Genomic DNA, 24,251 nt, shown 5'->3' with positions numbered 1-24,251 from the left:
AATCTCTGCTCTCATCTCCACATGGCGCTCTCCGTGTGTGTGTGTGTGTGTGTGTGTGTGTGTGTCCAACTCTCTCTTGAAATGTACATATTGATGCACTTTGGGCTGTGCTGGGTCTCAGCTGCAGCATGCAGGCTCTTTAGTTGCACTGTGTAGGGCTTAGTTGCTCCACAGCATGTGGGCTCCTAGTTCCCATTCCAGGGATCGAACCCACGTCCCCTGCATTGGAAGGCATATTCTCGACCACTGGACCATGAGAAAAGTCCCTCACCTTTCTACTGATATAAGATCAGCAGTCATATTGGACTAGGACCTACCCTAATGACCTTATCTTAGCTGATTCCCTCTGTAAAGATGGTGTCTCCAAATGAGGTCACTTTCTCGGGTACTGGGCATCGGGACGTCAATATGAAGTGGGGAGGGGGACATAAATCAACCCGTAAGAGCCTCTTTCCCCCTGGCTGCTCCAGTGGTTTCGCTGTGGCTCCATAAACAAAGCAGCTATGGCGACAGGGATGCAGGCTCTGCTTGGGGTCAACAACACAGACTTCCTCTTCCCAGGCAGCTCTGGCAACTGGCCAGTGCCTTATCTTGACCGTGGCAGAGGTCAGCACTTGGCTCTTGGTGGCACCATTCCCCAGGGACAGCAGCCGGCTGCACGGCAGCAGGTGGCTCACACTGGCCCTCTCCCATCAGCAGGGGCCATGATTCATCCTCCTGGAATAGATGCATTCTGGACAGAGATGTGGCTTGGCTTCCCTGACCGTAACTTCCATCAGCGCTGCGACTCACAGACTCACGAAATGCCTTATCTGCCACCGTGGTTCTCCATGCTGCATGGCTTCTCAGAGAGGGATTCATGTCACAGCCAAGGGGGTGCAGCAGTGTGGGCTCCCGGCCATGGACTTCACTGGTCTCACTGCACACCTGGAAGGGACCAGCCCGATGGAGGGGCTGAGTGACCTAGGGAAGATTCGGTTGTGGTGCCAGATGGGAGACAACGTCCAGGAAGGACGAGGCTCTCTCTGCCTCATGGGCTTCCAGAGGGGTTTGGGTCAGAGACAGTTACATGGGTCTGTTTCTGCCGTAGCAAAATGCATGGGTCCAGGGACCCCCCCCTGGTGGTCGAGTGGCTAAGACTCTGAGCTCCCCATGCAGGAGGCAGGGTTCGATCCCTGGTGGAAGCACTAGATCCTACATGCCACCACTAAGAACTGGTGCAGCCAGATAAATAAATAAATACTCAAAACGCAAAGGTCCAGGGCCAGGGAGTAGCTGCGGTGGACCCTTTCTTACACCCAACCTTGAGCTCTGCTGACTTGAGGGTCTCAGTCCTCCATGGGGAATAGTGCAGCCACGGAGCACCCAGCGGCTTTATTAAATTGAAAGGCAATACTACCACCTGGCCCTCTGGGGTTTATTATGCAAAAGGCCAGCAAGGGATTGCTCTATGGCTGGTGTGACCAATTCTGTTCCCGGGAGCCATTGTGTGGCCACTTTGCAGTGAGGATGGGAGGGCTGGCCTGCAGAGCAGGGCGTTCTCTGGAGCTCTTCCGACAATTTCTACAACCTACAGGAAGCGCTAATGGGAAACCACATCAACCATAGCAGGGCAGGGGAGCCAGGACTCAGACCCCTCGGGGACCTTCCTTCAGGTCATTTCATCACGTACGTATTCTCCAGCCAGCCTGCCAGCTGAGGTTCTGGCTGCGGGTGGGGTAAATCCAGGCTGAGTAAGGGAAGAAGAATGAGTAACGGGAGGAGTCCGCAGACATGGCTTCCCAGCTGTTACAGAAACTAGGGGTGTGGGAGCTTTGCCTGAGAGTCTTTGCTGCTGCTGCTGCTGCTGCTAAATCACTTCAGTCATGTCCAACTCTGTGCGACCCTAGAGACAGCAGCCCACCAGGCTCCCCGGTCCCTGGGATTCTCCAGGCAAGAATACTGGAGTGGATTGCCATTTCCTTCTCCAATGGATGCATGCATGCTAAGTTGCTTCAGCTGTGTTCGACTCTGTGCGACCCCATAGACAGCAGCCCACCAGGCTCTTCTGCCCACAGGGTTCTCCAGGCAAGAGCACTGGAGCTGGTTGCCATTTCCTTCTCCAAGTCTTCGCTATTTTAATGTTTCTGTATGCTTTGTGAACTGTTTCCCTCTTGTCTCTCCTTGGCTTCGTTATTGTACCTGCAATCTGGTGGAGGTTAACTCTACAGTTCAGATTGCAGGTAACAGAGCATCCAGGGGGCTGTGACTGAGCGTGGGAAGAGATAAGGGGACTCGGGACAGCACATCCTCATTCTGGGGAAGAGTGAGTGCCCCCACTTGTGGGAAGGCTAGGTGGACGGCGTTGAGTGGAAAACGTTCACGGAGGCTGAGTGTGCAGGAGGTGCATCTGGAAGCCAATCGCCTGCCACCAATCCACGTCCCCCAGCTCCAAACTCCTCTGTCATTGTTGCACATGCAGGTTCTGGAATCTTCTCCCTTGCAGAGTGCTAAGCTTCATCAGTAGTGGGTGCCGGAAGGACCATGAAGCAGGAAGGGGGTCGTCTGTGTCACACCCGTCAGTTGGCGGCCACCTGGTGCATCTTGCCCCGGACCGCTGCCCCCGCCACCTCCGAGGAGGCTCTGCAGCAGGTTCCCGGTGAAGCACCTACCAGTGCGTGGCTCACCTGGCATCCCAGGGTCTGCCTTTCCAGCGAGTTCTGCAGGCAGAGCGCCTCACTGAACTTTGCTGGGGCTGCAGCCTCCCCACTGAGGCCGACAGGAGCCAATGCGGGGGTCAGGGTGGGATGAGGGGCTCTTCCAGACCCACTCCTTCCTTGGGGCACTGCTCAGCCCTCAGCGCCCCCGCTCCACCTGCTCCGTGTCTCCTCTGTCCTCAGTAGCCACCTCCACGCTCTGATCCCTGCTGCCGTCCCTAAGTGGCCCCCTCCCAATTTCGGCGTGGTTTCCAGCTCTTGACCGGGCCCCGAATGATCCGAGACCATAAGTGCTCAGCTACAAGCCTGTGCCAGTATCACGGAAGGGTGCTCTGTGGGAGGTTAACTACAGTTCCGACTGCAGGCGAGAGCAGAGGAGAGACGGTGGAGTCCAGAGCTGACGAGAAGAATGGATGCTCGAGGGCGCCCCAGCCCTGGGCCTGCACCCCAGCCCTCTGGGGCCCCATCCTCTGACCCAGCCCCTCCTCCTCACACCCCCCAGCCCTCCCGCCCTCTGAGACCCCAGTTTACTGTTCTAACCTCTCGTGGGGGTACTCTCACATCCTGCTCACCCACTGTGTGATTGTAGGACATGAACCATGAAAGAAAGTCTCTCAGTCGTGTCCGACTCTGCGACCCCATGGCCTGTAGTCAGCAGGCTCCTCTGTCCAGGGAATTCTGCAGGCAAGAATACTGGAGTAGGCTGCCATTCCCTTCTCCAGGAGATCTTCCCTACCCAGGAAGCAAACCCAGGTCTCCTGCATTGCAAGCAGATTCTTTACTGCCGAGCCGCCAGGGATGTCTACCCAAGCCGTGTTCTCCTTTGAAGCCCTCTCTGTGGCCGCAGGCCGGCCCGAGTGCTGAGCTTGGTTGGAGAAAATCTCAAGCCGATGACAAAACCACTTGCATGGTCTCAGCATCGCTGGACCACCTCACACTCGAGACTCACAAGTCTCATCTCCTCCTGGAAACTATAGCATCTCCATGAGATGTTAGATTATAAAATGTGTAACACATTCACATGGCTCAATAATTGAAAAAATTACAGCTGGACACACAGTGAAATATCTCCTCCCCAACCTCTGCCTCCCTCCCCATCCCCTCCCCATCCCCTCCACACCCTTCCCCTCCTCCCCACCCACGAGTGCACACACACGCACCAGCAAGCACACTCTGTTCCTGATATGTTCTTCCAGGCTGCCTTAATGCACAGATGTTGTTGTTCAGTCACTAAGTCGTATCTGATTGCAGCACGCCAGGCTTCCCTGTCCTTCACTATCTCCCAGAGTGTGGTCAAACTCATGTCCATTGACTTGGTGATGCCATCCAAACATCTCATCCTCTGTTCCCCTCTTCTCCTCTTGCCCTCAATCTTTTCCAGCATCAGGGTCTTTTCCAATGAGTTGGCTCTTTGCATCAGCTGGCCAAAGTATTGGAGCTTCAGTTCAGTTCAGTCACTCAGTTGTGTCTGACTTTTCCCGACCCCATGAATCGCAGCACACCAGGCCTCCCTGTCCATCACCAACTCCCAGAGTTCACCCAAACTCATGTGCATCGAGTCAGTGATGCCACGCAGCCATCTCATCTTCTGTCACCCCCTTCTCCTCCTGCCCCCAATCTTTCCCTGAATCAGGGTCTTTTCAAATGGGTCACTCTTCGCATCAGGTGGCCAAAGCATTGGAGTTTCAGCTTCAGCATCAGTCCCTCCAATGAACACCCAGGACTGATCTCCTTTAGGATGGACTGGTTGGATCTCCTTGCAGTCCAAGGGACTCTCAAGAGTCTTCTCCAACACCACAGTTCAAAAGCATCAATTCTTCGGTGCTCAGCTTTCTTCACAGTCCAACTCTCCCATCCATACATGGCTACTGGAAAAACCATAGCCTTGACTAGATGGACCTTTGTTGGCAGAGTAATATCTGCTTTTTAAGATGCTATCTAGGTTGGTGATAACTTTCCTTCCAAGGAGTAAGCGTCTTTTAATTTCATGGCTGCAATCACCATCTGCAGTGATTTGGGAGCCCCCAAAATTAAAGTCTGACACTGTTTCCACTGTTTCCCCATCTATTTCCCATAAAGTGATGGGACCAGATGCCATGATCTTCGTTTTCTGAATGTTGAGCTTTAAGCCAACTTTTTCACTCTCCTCTTTCACTTTCATCAAGAGGCTTTTTAGTTCCTCTTCACTTTCTGCCATAAGGGTGGTGTCATCTGCATATCTGAGGTTATTGATATCTCTCCCGGCAATCTTGATTCCAGCTTGTGTTTCTTCCAGTCCAGCGTTTCTCATGATGTACTCTGCATAGAAGTTAAATAAGCAGGGTGACAGTATACAGCCTTGACGTACTCCTTTTCCTATTTGGAACCAGTCCGTTGTTCCATGTCCAGTTCTAACTGTTGCTTCCTGACCTGCATGTAGGTTCCTCAAGAGGCAGGTCAGGTGGTCTGGTATTCCCATTTCTTTCAGAATTTTCCACAGTTTCTTGTGATCCACACAGTCAAAGGCTTTGGCATAGTCAAGAAAGCAGAAATAGATGTTTTTCTGGAACTCTGTTGCTTTTTCCATGATCCAGCGGATGTTGGCAATTTGATCTCTGGTTCCTCTGCCTTTTCTAAAACCAGCTTGAACATCAGGAAGTTCCTGGTTCACGTATTGCTGAAGCCTGCCTGGCTTGGAGAATTTTGAGCATTTCTTTCTAGTGTGTGAGATGAGTGCAATTGTGCAGTAGTCTGAGCATTCTTTGGCACTGCCTTTCTTTGGAATTGGAATGAAAACTGACCTTTTCCAGTCCTGTGGCCACTGCTGAGTTTTCCAAATTTGCTGGCATATTGAGTGCAGCACTTTCACAGCATCATCTTTCAGGATTTGAAACAGCTCAACTGGAATTCTATCACCTCCACTAGCTTTGTTCGTAGTGATGCTTTCTAAGGCTGACCTGACTTCACATTCCAGGATGTATGACTCTAGGTGAGTGATCTCACCATTATGATTATCTGGGTTGTGAAGATCTTTTTTGTACAGTTCTTCTGTGTATTCTTAGAGCTTCAGGCAGACACAAATGTCTATTTTTTTCGACTTTTGTTTATCCATGGCTGCACACCATCAACTCTTCTACACTGTGTGTTTTTGGTTATTTTTCTCAACGTTATATGTTGGGACAATTTTCAAATCAGAACCAAGACAACTTCCTCCTCGCTCGAAGGCACACAGCACTCCATTGTCTGCAGCACTGCAATAATTTCCCCTGTGTTTACTGATGGACACTCCGGGAGTTCCCAGTGCTTTGCTACGACAATGGAAGTGACTGTCCTGGCGCCTGCCGTTTCTCCTGGATGTTAGAGAGTTGATAAGATTCATTCATAGAAGCAGAATGGTTCCCAGGGATCTCTGTCGATTTTACTGATCTTGCTGAGTGGCCCTCTGTGGGGACTGTGGAATCCCAGAGTAGTTGTGGGGGTGGCTCCTGGTGACTGTCAGCCTCACCAGACACTGTCGTCACCCACACACTAGGGGTTTGGCAGTCTGTTCTTTTTAAATATTTTCAATGTTTTGATGTGGCGTGCGGGATCCTAGTTCCCCAAGCAGGGACCAAACCCGTGACCCCACAGTGGAAGCTCTGAGTCTTAGCCACTGGACCACCAGGGAAGATCTGGGAGATTTGGGCAGCCTAATGAGCCACCCTCCCTTCCTGCGCATCTTTCAAACCAGAAACCCCAGCCTTCCCCCCCCAGGACTCCCCTAGCTGCCAGGAGGCCCTTCGGTCCCCGTCGGGATGGGAATGAGGCTTCCCCTGCCTCCCTGCCCTGGGCCAGCCTCTCCTCCCCGTCTCAGCCCTCATAGACCAGGCCTCTCCCTGGGCATCCTGGCTCTCCTCGAGGGCTCCCTGGCCTCCCTGCGGCACCCCCGCTCTGCCTACAGCAGCCAGAGAGTTCTTTCCGAGTCACAGATCACAGCAAACTGCCTCTTCAAAGTCCCTAGTGCTCCCCGCTTTACAGTGAGTGGAGTGGAGTGAGTGAACCCCAATGCCCAGCCCCAACCAAGGCCCCCTCGGCGCCAGCCTGCCACTTCGGGGGACTTGCTTGACTCCCCACTCCCGGCCAACCGTGCCTGGAGCTCCTTCTTTCCCTAAAGCCTGAGCCCTTCGCAGGTGCTAGGCTGTTTCCCTTCGGGCACTGCCCCTCCCGGCTCTGTGCACATGCGTGTCCCGCCTCCAAAAGTCCCCGCCCCCGCGAGTACTGCCGTGGCCACAGCGGGACTGCCCCACCCCCACAGCCGCTGCATCCTCCCCCCACCCCCCTACCCTGCGCCATCTGCCCCGCACTCGAACCTGGACTGTTTATTAACTTGCTCCCTGTTCCTTCCGGGCCTCCAGGGATGTGAGCCCTTCAGGGAGAGCCCGGGCCCGCCCTCCCCACTGCCCCCTGCAGGGACGGGGCGGGGTTGGAGGGTCCCATCCACGCTTGTCCCACCGCCGACCGTGGCCTCCCTCCCAGTTCACAGGAGCCTGGGTGGGGGCCGGGAGGACCTGCCCTCTGTCCCCTCTGCCCAGCGACCCACTCCTCGCCTCTGGGGCGAATCCTTCCCTTAAAGGAATTTTCCTTCTGTGACCAGGAAGTCACTGATGCAGAGCCCGTGGTGGAGGGGCCCGAGCTGGTGACCCCACGGGACCTTAGCGGCTCTCCCCCTCCTACAGTGCCAGCATGGATGGCGCCCCCCACAGCACCAGCAAGGAGTCCACCTGGCCAGCTCCCCGACCCCAGGGTCCCGCCTCTGACCACCTCTGTTCTCCTTGGACCTTGGCCCACCCTGCTGCAGGGAGGCTGGGGGGATGCATATCAGCACCGTCTGCATTTTGGGGCCCAAATCCATTCTCTTTGGTCCATGAATATCTGCCTGGATCAGAAAATTTCCATCTGGTCCTCAGCTTCCATGAGCTCCCCCTTCCCTCCTGCCCCCTCATCCCATGCTCCACAGGGGGAATTCGGAGGAAACCCACCGGCCATGCCCCTACTCCAAGGCTCCAACCTGCCCAGGGCCCACACTTGGAGCTCAGCCTGTGGCGGCCTGTCCCCCCCTTTCCCTGTGTGCTCCCCACGATCAGTGGGTCCATCCCACCCGCATCTCATCCCAAAGGGCCTTCCCTCTGGCTCCAGCTGCTGATGTCCAGGCCTTTCCAGCTGGACCCCAGACTCCGCCCATTGTCATCCATCCTCCGGGCCCCCCAGCCCCCTGGCTCTCTGGAATGAGTTCACCAAGGTTCCCCTTTGCCTCCCAGGGACTCTGCCCTTCTCCAAATCCTGGGCCAGGATGGGGGTGTGGAGGAGAGCTGGGGCCAGCTGTGATAACAGCTGGGCCCTTCGAGGTCAGTTCCAGGAAAACGAGAGTAGTTCCCGCTGGGCCCGACTCACAGAGCTGAAATGTCGCTGTCCCCCTCTTCTGTAAAGGACTGTGGGGGAAGTCAGACAGGTTCGTGATCACCACCTCCAGCTGAGGAAACCGAAGGGTGAAGGGAGGGGCCTTGACCCACAGCAGACCCTCCCAAAAGTCACGCTCCCAGTGAGAGGTGGGCAGGAGGCGCTCGGGGACAGAGTCTGCCAGACCCCAAGAGCCTGAGAAAGCCTCTCCCAAGAGAAATCACTCCACAGACACTTTTGAAATCAGCTTTATATTAAGCTATAAAAACCAAGAGTTTGTTCTTAAAAAACATACAAAAGCATACTATCACAAAATAATAATAACCTCAAACCTGCAAACTTCTACAAATGTACAAAGGCCTTCGTGAACCATTTACACGGGCCAATTTCTGGCCACAGTACCTGGAAAGAGGGGACAAGTCCAAGAGAGCCAGCTACAAACCCAGTCACAGAGGGCCATTCCCGCGGGCACAGGCGGGGTGGGTCACGCGTCTCACCTGCCCCAGGCCGAGGAGGGTGAGTGAACCTTTGCTTTCCTGGGAGGATAAGGCACTCCACAGGGCAGGGGATGGGTGAAGGCTGTGCTGGGCAAAATAATGTCCACCCCATAAAGATGCTCACATCCTAATCCCTGGGCCTCTGACTATGTTAGTTTCCACGGCAGAGGAATTAAGGCTGTCAGGGGGAATTAATAGTCAGCTGACCTTAACATCAGAAGAGGATCCTGGAGTGCCTGGGTAGGTCAAAGGTCATTGGTGGGTTAAAGGTCACCACCAGGGGCAAGTAGGAGGGCAGTGCTGAGATGCAAAAGGGATTTGACAGGCCGTTGCTGGTTTTGGAAATGGAAGGGCGCCACGAGCCAAGAAATATGGGAGGCTGGCCTCTAAAAACGAAAAAGCAAGGAACTTCCCCGCCAGAGCTTCCAGAGGAACCGCCTGGCTCAGCCCACCAGACCCACGTCAGATTGCTGACCTCCACAACTGAAAGCAAGTTCTCGTTTTAGGCTCCCAAGCTGTGGAAGTTTGTTAGACTGGCAACAGGGAACTGACCCAGAGGCCAAGGGGTCAGAGGTCAAGATGGCCCTGCCCCGACCTCAGCTTGACTTCCAGGGAGGACCCACAGAGGCATCCCTGGGTTGGCCTCTGGTCGGGGGAGGCAGAGCCCGAAAAAACCCAGCAGGTCCTGGCCCTCCCAGGCCCATCCTCAGGGGACACCGAGGAGAATGAGAGGGGTCAGGGGCTCGGACACTGGCTTTGCCCCACTTGCCCTGTCCTCCCAGAGGCCCTTTTCCAGCACACCCCCCCCCCACCTTCCCAGATAGGAGCTTATCTTCCGCTTTCTCCTCCTCCAGCTCTTCCTTCTGCTCTACTCACAGGCTGAGACCAGCTCGACACAACCCTGGACCAGAGCAGGCAGGAGGGGTGAAGCTCGGGCCCCGCTCAGGAGCTGGGGAGGCCGGAGACCCAGCCTGAGCAGGGCGGTCCTCAGGCAGGTGTGGCAGGACCTCGCGGACAGACGGTGATCCCGGAGCTGGGTCCCCGAGCCACACGCCCTCCTGACCCCTCCTTCAGGGCGTGCAAGCTCCACTCTCATCCACAGAGCTTCCCCCCACGCCTCCTGCCCCACAGGAGCGGTCATCAGGACACAGCTGTTCCAGTTCCAGCGGCTCAGGGGCCCACTCCTCAGCCAGGCCTGGGCGGCAACAGCAGCAGAAGGCAGGACTCCCAGAGGGGCCACGTGGGGCTGTGACGCTGGTGCTGGTCTGACGGCCCCCAAACAGAGTGGTGTCCCATGCTCGGCAGGCGCTCCTAAGGAGGTTAGGACACGGGAGAAGATAACCAACCTTTATAAGCGAATATAGGGCCTTGGAGGGCTTGTGTGCCTCTGTGTTGCTGTCCAGAGTGCTCCGGATGCTCTTGGCGTCACTGCTGGACAGGTTCCCCTTGATGGCCAGGATGGCACTCAGGTGGTCTTTGCTGGTAAAGAGAGGGTCCCGTCACTCCGGCCCGCTCACCAACAACCCTGCTCACATCCCTTCCCAGCTCCCCAGACTCCTGGCTGGAGCCACAGGGCCCAGCAGCCAATACCCCTGCCCATGAGTGTGCCCTGCTCTGCTTAACCCACTGCGCTCAGGCGGCACAGCCCACAGTGCCTCCAGATGGTGTCAAGCTCCTGCCCGTTCTGGCCTTTGCACTGGCTGTTCCTCCCAGAATGCTCGTCCCCAGGCCCTTGAGGTAACCAGCTCCTTCTCACCCCTTAGCACTTAGCTAACATGTTACCTCCCCATCAAGAAGCCACCTGCCAGTGCAGGAGACACGGGTTCCACCCCTGACCTGGAAAGATCCAAAATACCACTAAGCAACAAAGCCCATGGACCAGAGCTATTGGGCCTGTGCTCAAGAAACCTCAAGCCCTAAAGCCCGTGCTCCGCAATGAGAGAAGTTACTACCATGAGAAGCCCGGGCACTGCAACTGGAGAGCAGTCCCCACTTGCTGCAACTAGAGAAAAGCTCACGCAGCAGCAAAGACCCAGCACAGCCAAAAGTAAACAGTAAAATTTAGAAAAAGTCACCTCCCTAGAGAGGATTTTCCAGCTCTAAAGTCAGCACCTCCTGCCATTCACAACTTTGGTTAAACAATCTTTCAGCTCAGTTCAGTCCCTCAGTCATGTCCGACTCTTTGTGACCCCATGAATCGCAGCACGCCAGGCCTCCCTGTCCATCACCAACTGCCAGAGTTCACTCAGACTCTGGTTCATCGAGTCAGTGATGCCAACCAGCCATCTCATCCTCGGTCATCCCCTTCTCCTCCTGCCCCCAATCCCTCCCAGCATCAGAGTATTCTCCAATGAGTCAACTCTTCGCATGAGGTGGCCAAAGTACTGGAGTTTCAGCTTCAGCATCATTCCTTCCAAAGAAATCCCCAGGTTGATCTCCTTTAGAATGGACTGGTTGGATCTCCTTGTAGTCCAAGCGACTCTCAAGAGTCTTCTCCAACACCACAGTTCAAAAGCATCAATTCTTCGGCGCTCAGCCTTCTTCACAGTCCAACTCTCACATCCATACATGACTACTGGAAAGACCATAGCCTTGACTAGATGGACCTTTGTTGGCAAAGTAATGTCTCTGCTTTTGAATATGCTATCTAGGTTGGTCATAACTTTTCTTCCAAGGAATAAGCGTCTTTTAATTTCATGGCTGTAATCACCATCTGCAGTGATTTTGGAGCCCCCAAAAATAAAGTCTGACACTGTTTCTACTGTTTCCCCATCTATTTGCCATGAAGTGATGGGACCAGATGCCATGATCTTTGTTTTCTGAATGTTGAGCTTTAAGCCAACTTTTTCACTCTCCTCTTTCACTTTCACCAAGAGGCTTTTTAGGTCCTCTTCACTTTCTGCCATAAGGGTGGTGTCATCTGCATATCTGAGGTTATTGATATTTCTCCCGGCAATCTTGATTCCAGCTTGTGGTTCTTCCAGTCCAGCGTTTCTCATGATGTACTCTGCATAGAAGTTAAATAAGCAGGGTGACAATATATAGCCTTGACGTACTCCTTTTCCTATTTGGAACCAGTCTGTTGTTCCACGTCCACTTCTAACTGTTGCTTCCTGACCTGCATACAGATTTCTCAAAAGGCAGGTTAGGTGGTCTGGTATTCCCATCTCTTTCAGAATTTTCCACAGTTTATTGTGATCCACACAGTCAAAGGCTTTGGCATAGTCAATAAAGCAGAAATAGATGTTTTTCTGGAAGTCTCTTGCTTTTTCCATGATCCAGCAGATGTTGGCAATTTGATCTCTGGTTCCTCTGCCTTTTTGAAAACCAGCTTGAACATTAGGAAGTTCACGGTTCACGTATTGCTGAAGCCTGGCTTGGAGAATAAGCAAGGTCTGATGCTGTAAAGAGCACTATTGCATAGGAACCTGGAATGTCAGGTCCATGAATCAAGGCAAATTGGAAGTGGTCAAACAGGAGATGGCAAGAGTGAATGTCAACATTCTAAGAATCAGCGAACTAAAATGGACTAGAATGGGTGAATTTAACTCAGATGACCATTATATCTATTACTGTGGGCAAGAATCCCTTAGAAGAAATGGAGTAGCCATCATGGTCAACAGAAGAGTCCAAAATGCAGTACTTGGATGCAATGTCAAAAACGACAGAATGATCTGTGTTCGTTTCCAAGGCAAACCATTCAATATCACAGTTATCCAAGTTTATGCCCCAACCAGTAACACTGAAGAAGCTGAGGTTGAACAGTTCCATGAAGACCTACAAGACCTTTTAGAACTAACACCCAAAAGAGATGTCCTTTTCACTATAGGGGACTGGAATGCAAAAGTAGGAAGTCAAGAAACACCTGGAGTAACATGCAAATTTGGCCTTAGAATGCGGAATGAAGCAGGGCAAAGACTAATAGAGTTTTGCCAAGAAAATGCACTGGTCATAGCAAACACCCTCTTGCAACAACACAAGAGAAGACTCTACACATGGACATCACCAGGTGGTCAACACCGAAATCAGATTGATTATATTCTTTGCAGCCAAAGATAGAGAAGCTCTATACAGTGAACAAAAACAAGACCAGGAGCTGACTGTGGCTCAGATCATGAACACCTTATTGCCAAATTCAGACTTAAATTGAAGAAAGCAGGGAAAATCGCTAGACCATTCAGGTATGGCCTCAATCAAATCCCTTAGGATTATACAGTGGAAGTGAGAAATAGATTTAAGGGCCTAGATCTGATAGATAGAGTGCCTGATGAACTATGGAATGAGGTTCATGACATTGTACAGGAGACAGGGATCAAGACCATCCCCATGGAAAAGAAATGCAAAAAAGCAAAATGGCTGTCTGAGGAGGTCTTACAAATAGCTGTGAAAAGAAGAGAGGCAAAAACCCAAGGAGAAAAGGAAAGATATAAGCATTGGAATGCAGAATTCCAAAGAAGAGCAAAAAGAGATAAGAAAGCCTTCTTCAGCGATCAATGCAAAAAAATAGAGGAAAACAACAGAATGGGAAAGACTAGAGATCTCTTCAAGAAAATTAGAGATACCAAGGGAACATTTCATGCAAAGATGGGCTCGATAAAGGACAGAAATGGTATGGACCTAACAGAAGCAGAAAATATTACGAAGAGGTGGCAAGAATACACAGAAGAACTGTACAAAAAGGATCTTCATGACCCGGATAATCACGATGGTGTGATCACTCATCTAGAGCCAGACATCCTGGAATGTGAAGTCAAGTGGGCCTTAGAAAGCATCACTAGAACAAAGCTAGTGGAGGTGATGGAATTCCAGTAGAGCTATTTCGAATCCTGAAAAATGATGCTGTGAAAGTGCTGCACTCAATATGCCAGCAAGTTTGGACAACTCAGCAGTGGCCACAGGACTGGAAAAGGTCATTTTTCATTCCAACCCCAAAGAAAGGCAATGCCAAAGAATGCTCAAAACAGTCTTTAAAACTTGCAAATAGTACTCCTTCGCCGGATGACCTCATCATTGCTAACCCTCATCTGACTCTGTCAGAAGGCCTGGTGTGCCTGGTACCTCCTTGCATCCTGGTGCCTAAACAGAGCCTGTAGCTAGTAGGAGACCACTTGATAACTGTTGGCGGGCTGGGTGGATACAAGGATCCATGAATGGATAGACGGATGGCGGGGGTAGGTGGATGACTAGATGGGTGGATGGATGGATAGATCGAAGGATGGACAGATGGGTAGATGAGTGCGTGACCAGATGGCTGGACAGCTAGATGGGCGTCCAGATGGGTAAGCAGGTGCCTGTATGATGGGTAGACGGACTGGTGAGTGTGTAAGTGGATGGGTGGCTGAACAGGTGGACCAGATCAGCCAGCAGCTGGACCAAGCTATGCTGGGACAGGCCGACCACACCAGAGGACTCAGCCCACAGAGACCACTGCCCTGGCTCACCAGATCCTCAGGCAGTCAGGGATTGAGCCTCCACTCTAGAACAGAGGCCCCAGGACACAGGTCAAGCCTCTGAGGACCCCTGGGCTGACTGGCGGACCGCAGCTTCACTACGGACGTGCCACGGCCTCCAGCAGGTCCCTGGTCCCTCTGGTCTCGGATCCCCTCTGAAGGAAAGGCTCATGCGGTGTGGAGCTGGATGCCTGGCTTTGTTGTCCCGGCTCTACGACTGACCAGCCGCGTTACCCTGGACACATTCCTCACACCCCCCAGGTCTCATCTGGACGACGGGGATGAAGAGTGTCAGCCCCAGCAGGCAGCAGTGAGGACCGAGTGAACAGCCACTGTAAAGATCTGGGCACAGTGGCCAGTATCTATCTGCGCTCTGCCCACCCTCAGGGACTCACTCTGCACACCCCCAAGGCTCCGACCGCAGCGGGGAACCACAGGGCCACGCTGCCTTCCCCGGGTGCTGGAGGCCCCGGTTCTCACCTGAAGTCAGGGTACAAGATGGCGTATGTGGCCACCTTGATCTTGATGGCACTGGGGTCTTGCAGGCAAACGATTTCCGCAAGCGTCGGGAGGGCGTGGTGCAGCCAGGTGGCCGGCGAGCCCTGCAGGCACAGGCTTGTTGAGAGAGGCTGGCCCTGCCCGGAAGCACACCCGGGGGCCCAGAGAGGCTCGGGTCAGACCTCATCAGGTTTGGAGAGGCCCAGAGGGGCTGTCCTACCAATGAAGCGCTTGGAGCAGGAGGGCAGCCCACCGCCATGGGAGGGTGGGGGGGTGGGCGGGGCTTACGCTCTGGGTGCAGAACTGCTGGATGAGCTGGGCGTTGGCCTGGACGCGCCCCGCCAGCTGCTGCTGCTGCTCCGCTGTCTTGAGGACCAGGCGCCGCTTGCAGAGGCGGGCGATGTACTCCTTCACCAGGTGCAGGTGGACCGCCTCCAGGAGCTCCTGGGTGGGCGAGCGGGCAGGGCCATGGGAACCCACCACCTCCCTGAAGGCCAGGGTCCAGGGAGGGGCGGATGCCAGAGCGAAAAAGCGCATCTGGGTGTGCGCACACACACGCCTGCCTGCGTGTCCCCCCACCGGCAGCCCAGCACCCCCTCACCTCTCGGAAGCAGTCCTGCAGCTCTGAGAACTCGGGCATCCTCTTGTCCACGATGGAGACGATTTCCTCCAGGGTCTGCTGGGGGGCAGCCCAGCGGGTCTGCGTGAACCTCTTGAACAGCGGCTGCGAGAGAGGGTCAGGCTGTGTGGCCACACCCGGCAGAGGAAGGGCTGGTCCAGTAGACAGACATGCACAGACACACACGTGCTGGGACAGGGGTCAGGTTATATTATAGACTCCCCGGGCGCTCCAGCAGAAAGTGGAGGCCGGGTCTTCGTCCCATCTGTAAGGCTGACCAGCTGGGACTGCCATCTGACTGCCCTGAGGCCTTCTCCACCATCTCCCTCCTTAAATAAATAAATTCCTGCATAAACACAGCCCTGTGCTTGGCTGGGCCTATGATGATGATGACCCTGCTGAGTCATCTAGGGTCACCCCGCCTGGCCACCCGCAGCCGCAGGGCACTGGGGTCAAAGGGGGCTCCCCTGGGGGGCAGGCAGGAGTGCCCCCTCTCCCTCCCCTAGGACCCCCGCCATATCCTGCGGTACAGGCACTAAGGGTTTCTGGGGATGCCCTGGCCCCCACAGATATGGTGGGAGCTGCCAGAGGCTCTGATCGTCCTAGCTGGGAGGCAGGTCGGGCACGAGGGCCTGGGTGCTTCAGGGGAAACTACAGGCAAACTTGAGGACTAGGTGGAGTCCAAACAGGGAGGGGCTCTGAGGCTTCTTGTTCGCACCCCAGGGCAATCCCGAGGCTGAAGGAGGGGGTGACTTCAAGGGCGGGCCATGGCCCCATCACGGGGGCCACCAGCCTCCTTGTATCTGCCCAATGCCGCGCCTTCCTCCAGCCAGGTCTTTTTTACTGCCGCCCACCCCCCCACCCCACCCTCCCAGGCCCTCCCTCAGCCCCCCAGCACTAGACTCAGCATGTGCCGCCGACCCCTCCCCAGGCCGTCCCCAGCACCCCCAGCACTAGACTCAGCACGTGCCGCGGGGCAGGAGGCTGGACCACCTTCAGGTCCCCAAACAGGCTCTGGAGCAGGGTGTCAAAGCCACGGCTTTTTAGCTCATTCAGGGGCCTCAGCAGGGAGCTCCGGAGGTCTGGTGGTGTCTGCCACCTCTGCTCCACAGACGTCCTGGAAGCACAGGAGGCAGGGAGGTCACGCCAGCCCCGCCCAGCCTGCAGCCCTAAACCCAGAGAGCCCGGGAGCCCCAGGCGAATCTCCCTAAACCATCACTCTAGAACCCTCCCTGGCTCCCCAGTCCCAGCTGGAGCAAGACCAAGGCACTCCATCCAGGCTCCCTAGGTGGAACCCAGCCTTCCCACCTAACACCCGCCTAACACCACATCCTGTTCTAACTGAAGACAAGTGGCTCAGCCTCTCCATAGCCATGGTTCAATGGACACAGTCACTGTATCTGCTTAACAAGGTTGCTGACAGGATAAATGAAACCCTTTGCGTGAGCGCCTGACCCACCAGCACTAGACGAATGCTTGCAGTTGCCGCTGTAAGCCCGGGCATTTCCTCTCCACCCTGCTCATTTTAATTCAACATCGCTGCTTAGGCTGCTCCTCCTCCCTCCCCCATCCCAGACACCTCCCCCCCCCCCCCCGGACCCCCGCCCCCACCCCCGCCCCCCCCCCCCCCCGCCTCCCGGCCCCCCCCACCAACACAGGCAGGCAGCCGCAGTAACTCCCCCCACTGCCCAGCGCCCTTACTGGAAAGGGAGGCAGTTGTTGATGTTAGCGATGACATTGGCCCTGTAATTTCGCAGCTGTCTGCATCGCTCCAGAAATTCATCAAAGGCGCGCTGGTAGCTGGTGGAAGGGAAAGGGCACGCGTAGGAGCAGCACAAACCCTGGGACAAGGGCCGCCTCGCAGCTGCCCGGCCAGCCTCCCGCTCCGCACGTGGGCCCCCACGGCACACGGAGGGCGCAGTAGGCATCCCGGAACTGGCTTCACACGCTCAGCCGGGCGGGGCCACGGCCCCTGCAGAGCTCCTGGAGAGGGCGCTGCAGAGCCCCCAGGCCCCTCTAGAGCTGCAGGAGGAAGTGGGGAGGCGGGCGGCCAAGAGAACTCGGGGCGCAGACCGGGGGCATCTCCTGAAGGGGGAGCCAGGGCCTCAGTCCCTAGGGAGGCATCTTTGCAGTTGGAGGCTGCTCTTCCGGGGGCTTTGCTGAGCGGGGTTGGGGGGGTCAGATGACCTGAGGCTCTCAGCGCCCAGGTGGGTGGTACAAGGGGGACAAGGACTCCTGCTCGTAATAACAGACACCCTAGTGGCCGGGAGGGGGCGCTGGTCTAGCTAAGACCCCCACCTGGGGCCCAAGGGAGGGGCTGGGGCTCTGAGAGAGGGGGTGGCGAGGACCCGTCAGCCCCCAGCCCCGCTCCAGGCATGCATGCCCATCACCCACCTCCTGAGGAACCTGGCCAGCTCTTCCAACAAGAAGGGCTTTATCTGCGTGCCCAGGTCCAGGGTGATGCTCTCGGCCTTGTCCTGGCCCTGGGAGATGATCTGAAGGGGTGGGGGGTGAAACTGAGCAGAAGCCCGCCTGCTCTAGGGCTGGGGCAGGGGTGGGCGCTGGTAAGACACGGAGCAAGGGGGTGTGTGCTCAGTGGCAGGCGCATCTGCCCACAGGGATGAGGCCAGTGTGGGCGGGGCAGCGGGCGCTACCTGGATGATGTCGATGGCCAGCTCACTGTGGCAGCGGCCGTCCAGCCTCTGTGGGGCCTCATCCTTGGTCCAGCGCTCCGACTCCAGCTCCAGAGCTCGGGCTGTCAGCTCCCTTACGCTGGCCTTCGGGGGAGGAAGGGCCCTCTCAGGGTAGGGCGAAGCCCATGGGGGCGTCCTTGTCAGGCTCCCTGCTCGCCCCACCTCAGCCCCTCCCGGCACTGGCCCTGGACTCACCACCTCGTTGGAGAGGAACGAGGCCTCTAGCTGCCGGATCTGGGTCGGGGGCAGGAGGGTCCCCAGTCTGACTCCCTGCAGCTCAGGCGACAGCTTGGGGCTGTTGAGGATGTCGCTGTGGGCAGAGGGGCTGGCGTGAGGAAAACCAGCGCCGTCCCCCTGTCCTGGCCAGAGCCCTTCACAGGTCCAGTTGCCTTCCCTCCAGTGCCTCCCACCCCTGCCTCTCCATCTCAGTTCGATCCAGGCCCCGAACCCCGGAATCACCCTTGCTCCGTTCACTCTCTCGCCCGCGTCCCCTCTTACTCCAGGTTATGCTCCCGAAACCCATCAGCCTCCAGCCAGAGGCACCCCACGGCCCAGCCCCCATCTCCTGCCTGGCACACCGAAGGACCCTCCTCCCGGGCTCCCTGCCTTGCCTCCAGCAGTCCCCCCCCCCCGCCGCGGGGGCAGAACCACATTTCCGGTCTGATGGCCCTGCTCCGAGGGCTCTCCCTCCCCTTCTCACCCTCTGTCTCCTTCCCACCATCCCCCACTGTGCTCCCACTGCATCCCACCAGCCCTGCCCCGCCTTCCCCCACACCCCCCACCGGCTCTGCTGCCCCAGAGGAGGGCCAGTCCCAGCAGGAAGGGCTGTCTTCGCCTCCCCGACCTCACCCTGGACGGAGGCATATCCACCCATCCTTGTGGCGCTTCCATTGGGTCCCAGAGCCCCCTGGGGACTGCCCAGCCCTGGCACTTCCTCAGGGCCTTTGTCTGCCCGGAGGCTCGAGAATAGCCCTTTCTGCCGCCCGCACCCCTCACCCCACCAGCCTGGATGCGCTGTGTCCCTTTGCTCCCCAGACTTCTGGCCACACGAGCCTCCTCGGAGCCACCCTGGTCTCCCCCTCTCAGGGCTCAGCGTCCCGCTGCACTGACCCCAGGGGGCCCCAGGTTAAAGCCCCAGAGGTCACCGGGACAGGGAGGTGGAGGAGCAGAGGGGAAAGGCCCGGCACTTCCTGGTGAGTCAGGACCAACAAGAAGGAACCGGCCTGCCTGGCAGGACTCTCCGGCATCCCCTGCCCTGGGCCAGCTTCCCTGCCCTCCTTGACTCCTTACTCACCACCCCCACCTGGTCCTGGAGGCTGACCCACCAGCACCAACCGAGACCACTGACATCCCTGAGAGCCTCAGACATCGCTCACAGGGTCTACACCTCCAGGCTTCCTGAAGGCTTTATGCTACAAGCGGGGCTAGCCCCAAGCCGATCCACACTGCAGTTTAAGTCTCTCCCCACCCAGGTTGTACAAATGATGGACATGCTTATTGCAGTAAAATAAGGGGAAAAAGAGGTGTCGTGCTGTTTTTTCCCTCCAGTTCTTTACCTGTTCCTGATCTGGAGTCTGTAACTAAGTTTCTTTATCAAAAGATTAAACCTCATTTGAGAATTACATGCTGCACCTATAGTCCCCTCAAAACATTCTGTATCTGGGGCTCAACTTCACAGCACCCTCTCTGCAAACCACCCCTTCGAGTTTTTGTCTCCTGCATTATAGAAAGAAAGTCTCAGTACAGTCCACAAAAGACAACGGACCCAACGACTGGGCCAGCAGACTGCCAGACCCAAAATACTGGGCTACCCAACGCCAGCCTGATGACTGGTTTTGAAACAGCATGAGGAGAAGCACACAGGATCCTTACAGCTCTGTTCATCTCCAACCCCAGACTGCGAGCCTCCAGCTATAGGATCCCCTAGGTTCCTCATGGAGGCAGGGACACAGTTCTGGAGGCAGGAGCCTGCCGTGTTCTTGCCTCTGTCTCCGGATTTTCTTATCCAGCTTCGGTGGGCAGAGAAAGCCAAGATACTGGCAGCAACATGCTCAGGGATGCATGGGGTCTGGGTGTATCAGGGGATGCCCGGATCTGAATCCAGTTGGTACCGGGGATTCTCCATGGCAGCACCAGGCGCCTCCCAAACTGAGAGCTCCAGGCCTCGGTGGCTAGAACTCAGCTCTGCCACTGGGGGAGACCCTGCACAGTGGGGATTTCCCCAACAGGCCCAGTGACCCCCATCCTTCTGGGAGTGCTCCCTCGGCCTGCTGGGTATTGAACCACACTGCTCCCAGAAGGCCTCCCAGCTCAGCCTTGGGCCATGCAGGGTGGCTCCCTTTGCTGGGAACACCACCCCGCCTCTCCCTCTCCCGGCCTGTCCTCGCTCCCCCCTGCCTGACTCTCTTACTTCTGTTAGACTGTCAGCGGCCCCAGAGCAGGGCCGCTGCCTCCTGTGGCAGGTAGAATCCTGAACCTCCTCCTCCAAGCTGGCTTCCTGGGCTGACCCAGGCCAGGTCAGGGCCCCTGCTCCTGGCCACAGCCCTTCCTGACTCTTGATCACAGGCGGCTTCACCGCCTAACCCAGACTGGAAACTCAGGAATGAAAGATGAGGTCCTTGCCCCATTCTCTGTGCCTCAGTTTCCCCAACTGTGGGATGCGGCTGAGGCCAGGGAGACTAAGGATTCCCAGGGCAAAGCAGGCCCAAAGAGGCCCTGCCCCTTTGATTCCAGGCCCGCCTGGGCCGTTTTCGCAGCGGACTCCCTGCACTTGGTGACACCAAGGCCCTTCCCCCCACCCCGGGGACCCGCCCCCCGCCCCCCGCCCGGCATCCCGCGCCCGAGCTCACTTGGGATAGAGGTTCTGCACCCAGAGCAGCAGCATGGAGGTGTCTCGCGGGCACAGCTCGAACTGCGTCAGGGCCGCCAGCTGGGCCGCGAATTCCGCGTGGTAGCTCTCGGCGTAGGCAGCCACCACGCGGAAGCCGGCGGGGAAGAGCGGCTTGAGGCGCTCCACCACGGCCTCCAGGTCCTCCTTCATGGTGCGGCCCATGTGCAGGAAGGCGCGCTCGGCCTCCGTGCGGCCCTCGGCGTCCGCGGCCGGCCGCCGGCTCAGGCGCTCCGCGGCCTCTTGCGCCACGCCGTCCCGCCACAGCTGCAGCCAGCCCCGGGGCCGCGTGGCCGCCAGCCCGGGGCACCCCGGGGGCCCCGCCGCCGCCGCCGCTTGGTCCTGGCGCTCCTGCTCGGCCAGCACGGCCAGCGCCTGGCGCAGCCGCTCGGGCGCCGCTTCCAGCGGCCGGCGCAGCGGCCCTAGCACCTGGTCGCGCAGCAGCGCGTACAGCGCCTCCACCTTGCTCTGGCGCCGCACCAGCTCCTCCTCGCTCGCGCGGCCCGCCGCCGCGGCCTCCTGCAGCTCCAGCTCCAGCGCCAGCAGCGGCCGGGCCGCCTCCAGCTGCCCGCGCTCCAGGTCGGCCTTGAGCTCCTCCACTGCGGCCAGAACGCGGCGTTAGCTCGGCTCGGGGTTCTGAGACCCGCCCCTGCCCCGGTCACCTCCCAGGGGCCGAGACCTCCAAAACATGTGGGGTGTCCCAGCCCGGGCAGGGGACACCAGGCTCACATCCTGAGATCAGGGGGCAGCAGATGAAAGCAGGGAGCGGAGGCCCTTCGACGGCCTCCTGCCCTGCCCCCTCTGTCCCGGCTGAGCAGGGCATCCACTCCAATGAGCCAGCATCCTGCCCAGACCCTGCCCGCCTGGGGAGGGGGCTTCCGCCTACCTGTGGGCAGCTGGTCAGGCGGCCACGGACTGGACTCAGACTCGCCATCAGTCTCTGCTAAGCTGGGCTGCCCCTTCTTCTTCCTCCGTCTGTTGAAGACGCCACACAGGGTGTCCAGGCCTTTCAACTTCTTCTTCTTCTTGCCGGCCTCTTCATCCCTGTCTGGGGCCACCTCCCCAGGGACCCTGGGGGAGGGGGCAGAGCTCGGTTGCTGGCCCATTGCACAGAGCGAGAACCGAGGTCCAGAACAGTCACAGGGCCCTAGGGGCTGGGCTGAGGCAGGAATCCGGCCGCAGACAAATCCTCCGTTCTGCTGGGTTCTCCTCTTGACTCGTATGGCTTGGGGTCCCAGAGGAACGCGATGAGCAGAAACAGGGCTGCTCCCGCTGGGACCACGAGGCGGGCAGGGCCAGACACCGATTATGACCTTGGGGGCCTCAGGTCTACAGAAACCACAGTGCCCCCTCAAGCCCTTTCCCAGGTTGGAGGGACAAGCGGCCCAAGGAGGCGCAGGCCTGTCTGAGGTCACACAGCAGCCCAGACAGGAAACTCCAGCTTCCCAGCTCCACCGCACCCTTCCTGTTCCCCAAGTGGGGTGACGTCACCACCACAGAAGCTTCCATTTTCTGGGCCCTTCCTGAGTGCCCATCCCATCACTTCCGCACTGCCTTCCAGGAGGGGTGTTATTTTCCTCATCTCAGGTAACTAGCTCAGAGAGGCTTAAAACGCCCCCATGGTCAGCAGCCTGGAACTCAGCTCACCAGGCTCTGGGCACCGTGACCCTCCAGAGAGGCAGCACCCGCCCGGCACCTTGACTGTGGGGGAAGCCAGGCAAGGACCAGTGGAGGGGAACGCGGCTGCCCCTAAGGAAGGGAGCGGGGCAGGGCTGGGAAAGGGGAGCAGAGGGGAACAGGCCTCCTTGGTAACTGGGGTGACCCATAGCAGGGCCCGCCCCACCACCCAAGAGTAAATACACCAAGTCGTGACTCATACAGCACGGCTTCAACTCGCCCCTGCAGCGGCCCTGCGAGGCACACAGGGTGACCCACCCCTGCAGAAAGGGGAACTGAGGCAGCAGGAGGTGGGGGGGGTGTTGGGATTAGGCCCGTCAGACTTCCCACAGCCCCTGCTGCCTGCCCACCAGCCCAGCCACCTTCGCCCATCCTCCCAGGAATGCTTCCCAAAGCCCCGATCTTGACCAGAGCCACTCAGTGGCCAGGAAGCCGGGCTTTCTCTCCTCCCACAGCCTCACCAGATACCGGGGGCAGAGTCCTACACTGCTGGGTCTCAGCTGCCAGACGGTGCCATTTGGACTGTGAGTTCCCCTCCAGAAGCAAGCTGAGGGTCCTCCGGGGAGCCCCAAAGCCAGGGTCCCCAGGTGCAAGGCCACTGGGCACTTCTGCCCTGCCCATCCCTTCCCCCAGCATCCCTCCCAACCCATGTCGCTTTCATGCCAGGCACCCACAGGAGCTGGTCCGGCTGGTCGGCAAGGGCCGCTCAGCCTCACCCTGGGCCCAGGCCCCACCTCTCCCCACACACACAGCCCCTTCCCCCGCTGCCAGGGGAGGAGGAGGGCCCTCCTGGGTGGCCGCGGACCCACCGGCCTCACTTCTGCCTCACTGCCCCATCGCCTCCGTCCTTAGGCGTGCAAGGCTCCCGCCAGCCTCCAGACCGGGTTACTGCAGGTCCCTGCAGGGCATCACCACCTCCTTCTCACCTCTGGGGCACAAAATCTCCTCCCCAGCCAAGGTCTGCAGCAGCCCCTTTGGCCCCCGCCCAGGCCTTCACTCTGAGGCCACTGGTGCAGCAGAAAGAGAGACCACTATGGGCTTGGCTGTACCATCCACTAGGGTGTAGACCAGACACCACCCTGCCTTCATAGACCTCAGTCTTCCCATCTGTGCAATGGGGAGGAGAATCCCTCCTCACAATGCTGCTGAAAGGAGGGTGTGAGGGAAGCACACAGCCGCATGCTGGCCCCTGGCCGGGCCTCAGTAAGGGTCTGAGTCTTGTGTCCCAGGGTCTGTCAGGCTAACCCTGGTGGCCGGACACAGCATAAGAGGGCAGGAGAGGCATTCCTTTCAGCCGAGGCCGGTGGCTGGGCACACTCAGACAGGAAGGGGTATGCTCCGAGTCACAGCGTGTGGCCACAGCCTGGGCACCTCCCTGGTCCGCCCAGCTCCCCCAGTTTCTATGCGGGCACACACTCTCACTCTCCTCCCCCAGGTCAGGGCTGAGGTCCAGGCCAGCCTCCCTGGTCCCTGCACGTGAGGACATTCAAGCTCGGCAGGTGAAGTGGCTCGGCCTCTGTCATACAGCCAGCCACCCCCACCCCACCCTGGGCCACCCCCGCCCCTCCTACTGCAAAGGAAGGGACACTAGGGCTCCTTCCCACAGCCCCCTCCTCCCGGCTTTCCCAGGACAGGGCCCTCCGCTGGGAGCATCTAACTCGACCCTCTGCACCCTGACGCAGCAGCTGAGCCGTAAGACTTGTTTCCCTAGAAGGGCGGGCTGCGGAAGACCTGGGGTTCTCCACGCGGGGTTCCCTCCATCGCGCCAGCCACTCCCTACCGGGATAGGGCTGGAGACGCGGGTCGCGTCGGGGCGGGT

General features: G+C 57.7%; 1 protein-coding gene across 2 annotated transcripts; it reads right to left on the bottom strand.

Annotated features, from left to right (window-relative positions):
* Positions 1-8,343: 8,343 nt before the first annotated feature.
* TNFAIP2 (TNF alpha induced protein 2) lies at positions 8,344-22,412 on the bottom strand. 2 transcript variants are annotated; one of them, XM_040256867.1, is made up of 12 exons: positions 21,642-22,412; positions 20,718-21,354; positions 18,064-18,178; positions 17,830-17,952; positions 17,570-17,670; positions 16,877-16,975; positions 16,169-16,292; positions 15,158-15,280; positions 14,845-15,000; positions 14,539-14,660; positions 9,842-10,087; positions 8,344-9,805 (listed from the first exon to the last, which is right to left on the bottom strand). In XM_040256867.1, the coding sequence occupies exons 1-12, from the start codon at positions 21,859-21,861 to the stop codon at positions 9,679-9,681; spliced, it is 2,193 nt and encodes a 730-aa protein (XP_040112801.1). In that variant the 5' UTR covers positions 21,862-22,412; the 3' UTR covers positions 8,344-9,678. The 2 variants fall into 2 exon arrangements, with proteins under 2 accessions (XP_040112801.1, XP_040112800.1); XM_040256866.1 differs by having other exon boundaries at positions 8,344-10,087.
* Positions 22,413-24,251: the final 1,839 nt, after the last annotated feature.

This window comes from Oryx dammah, unplaced genomic scaffold (assembly GCF_014754425.2).
Source record: "Oryx dammah isolate SB20612 unplaced genomic scaffold, SCBI_Odam_1.1 HiC_scaffold_16, whole genome shotgun sequence".
Classification (NCBI taxonomy): Eukaryota; Metazoa; Chordata; class Mammalia; order Artiodactyla; family Bovidae; genus Oryx; species Oryx dammah.
The sequence above is the reverse complement of the archived record's forward strand: the minus strand, read 5'-3'. Positions and strand labels throughout refer to the sequence as shown.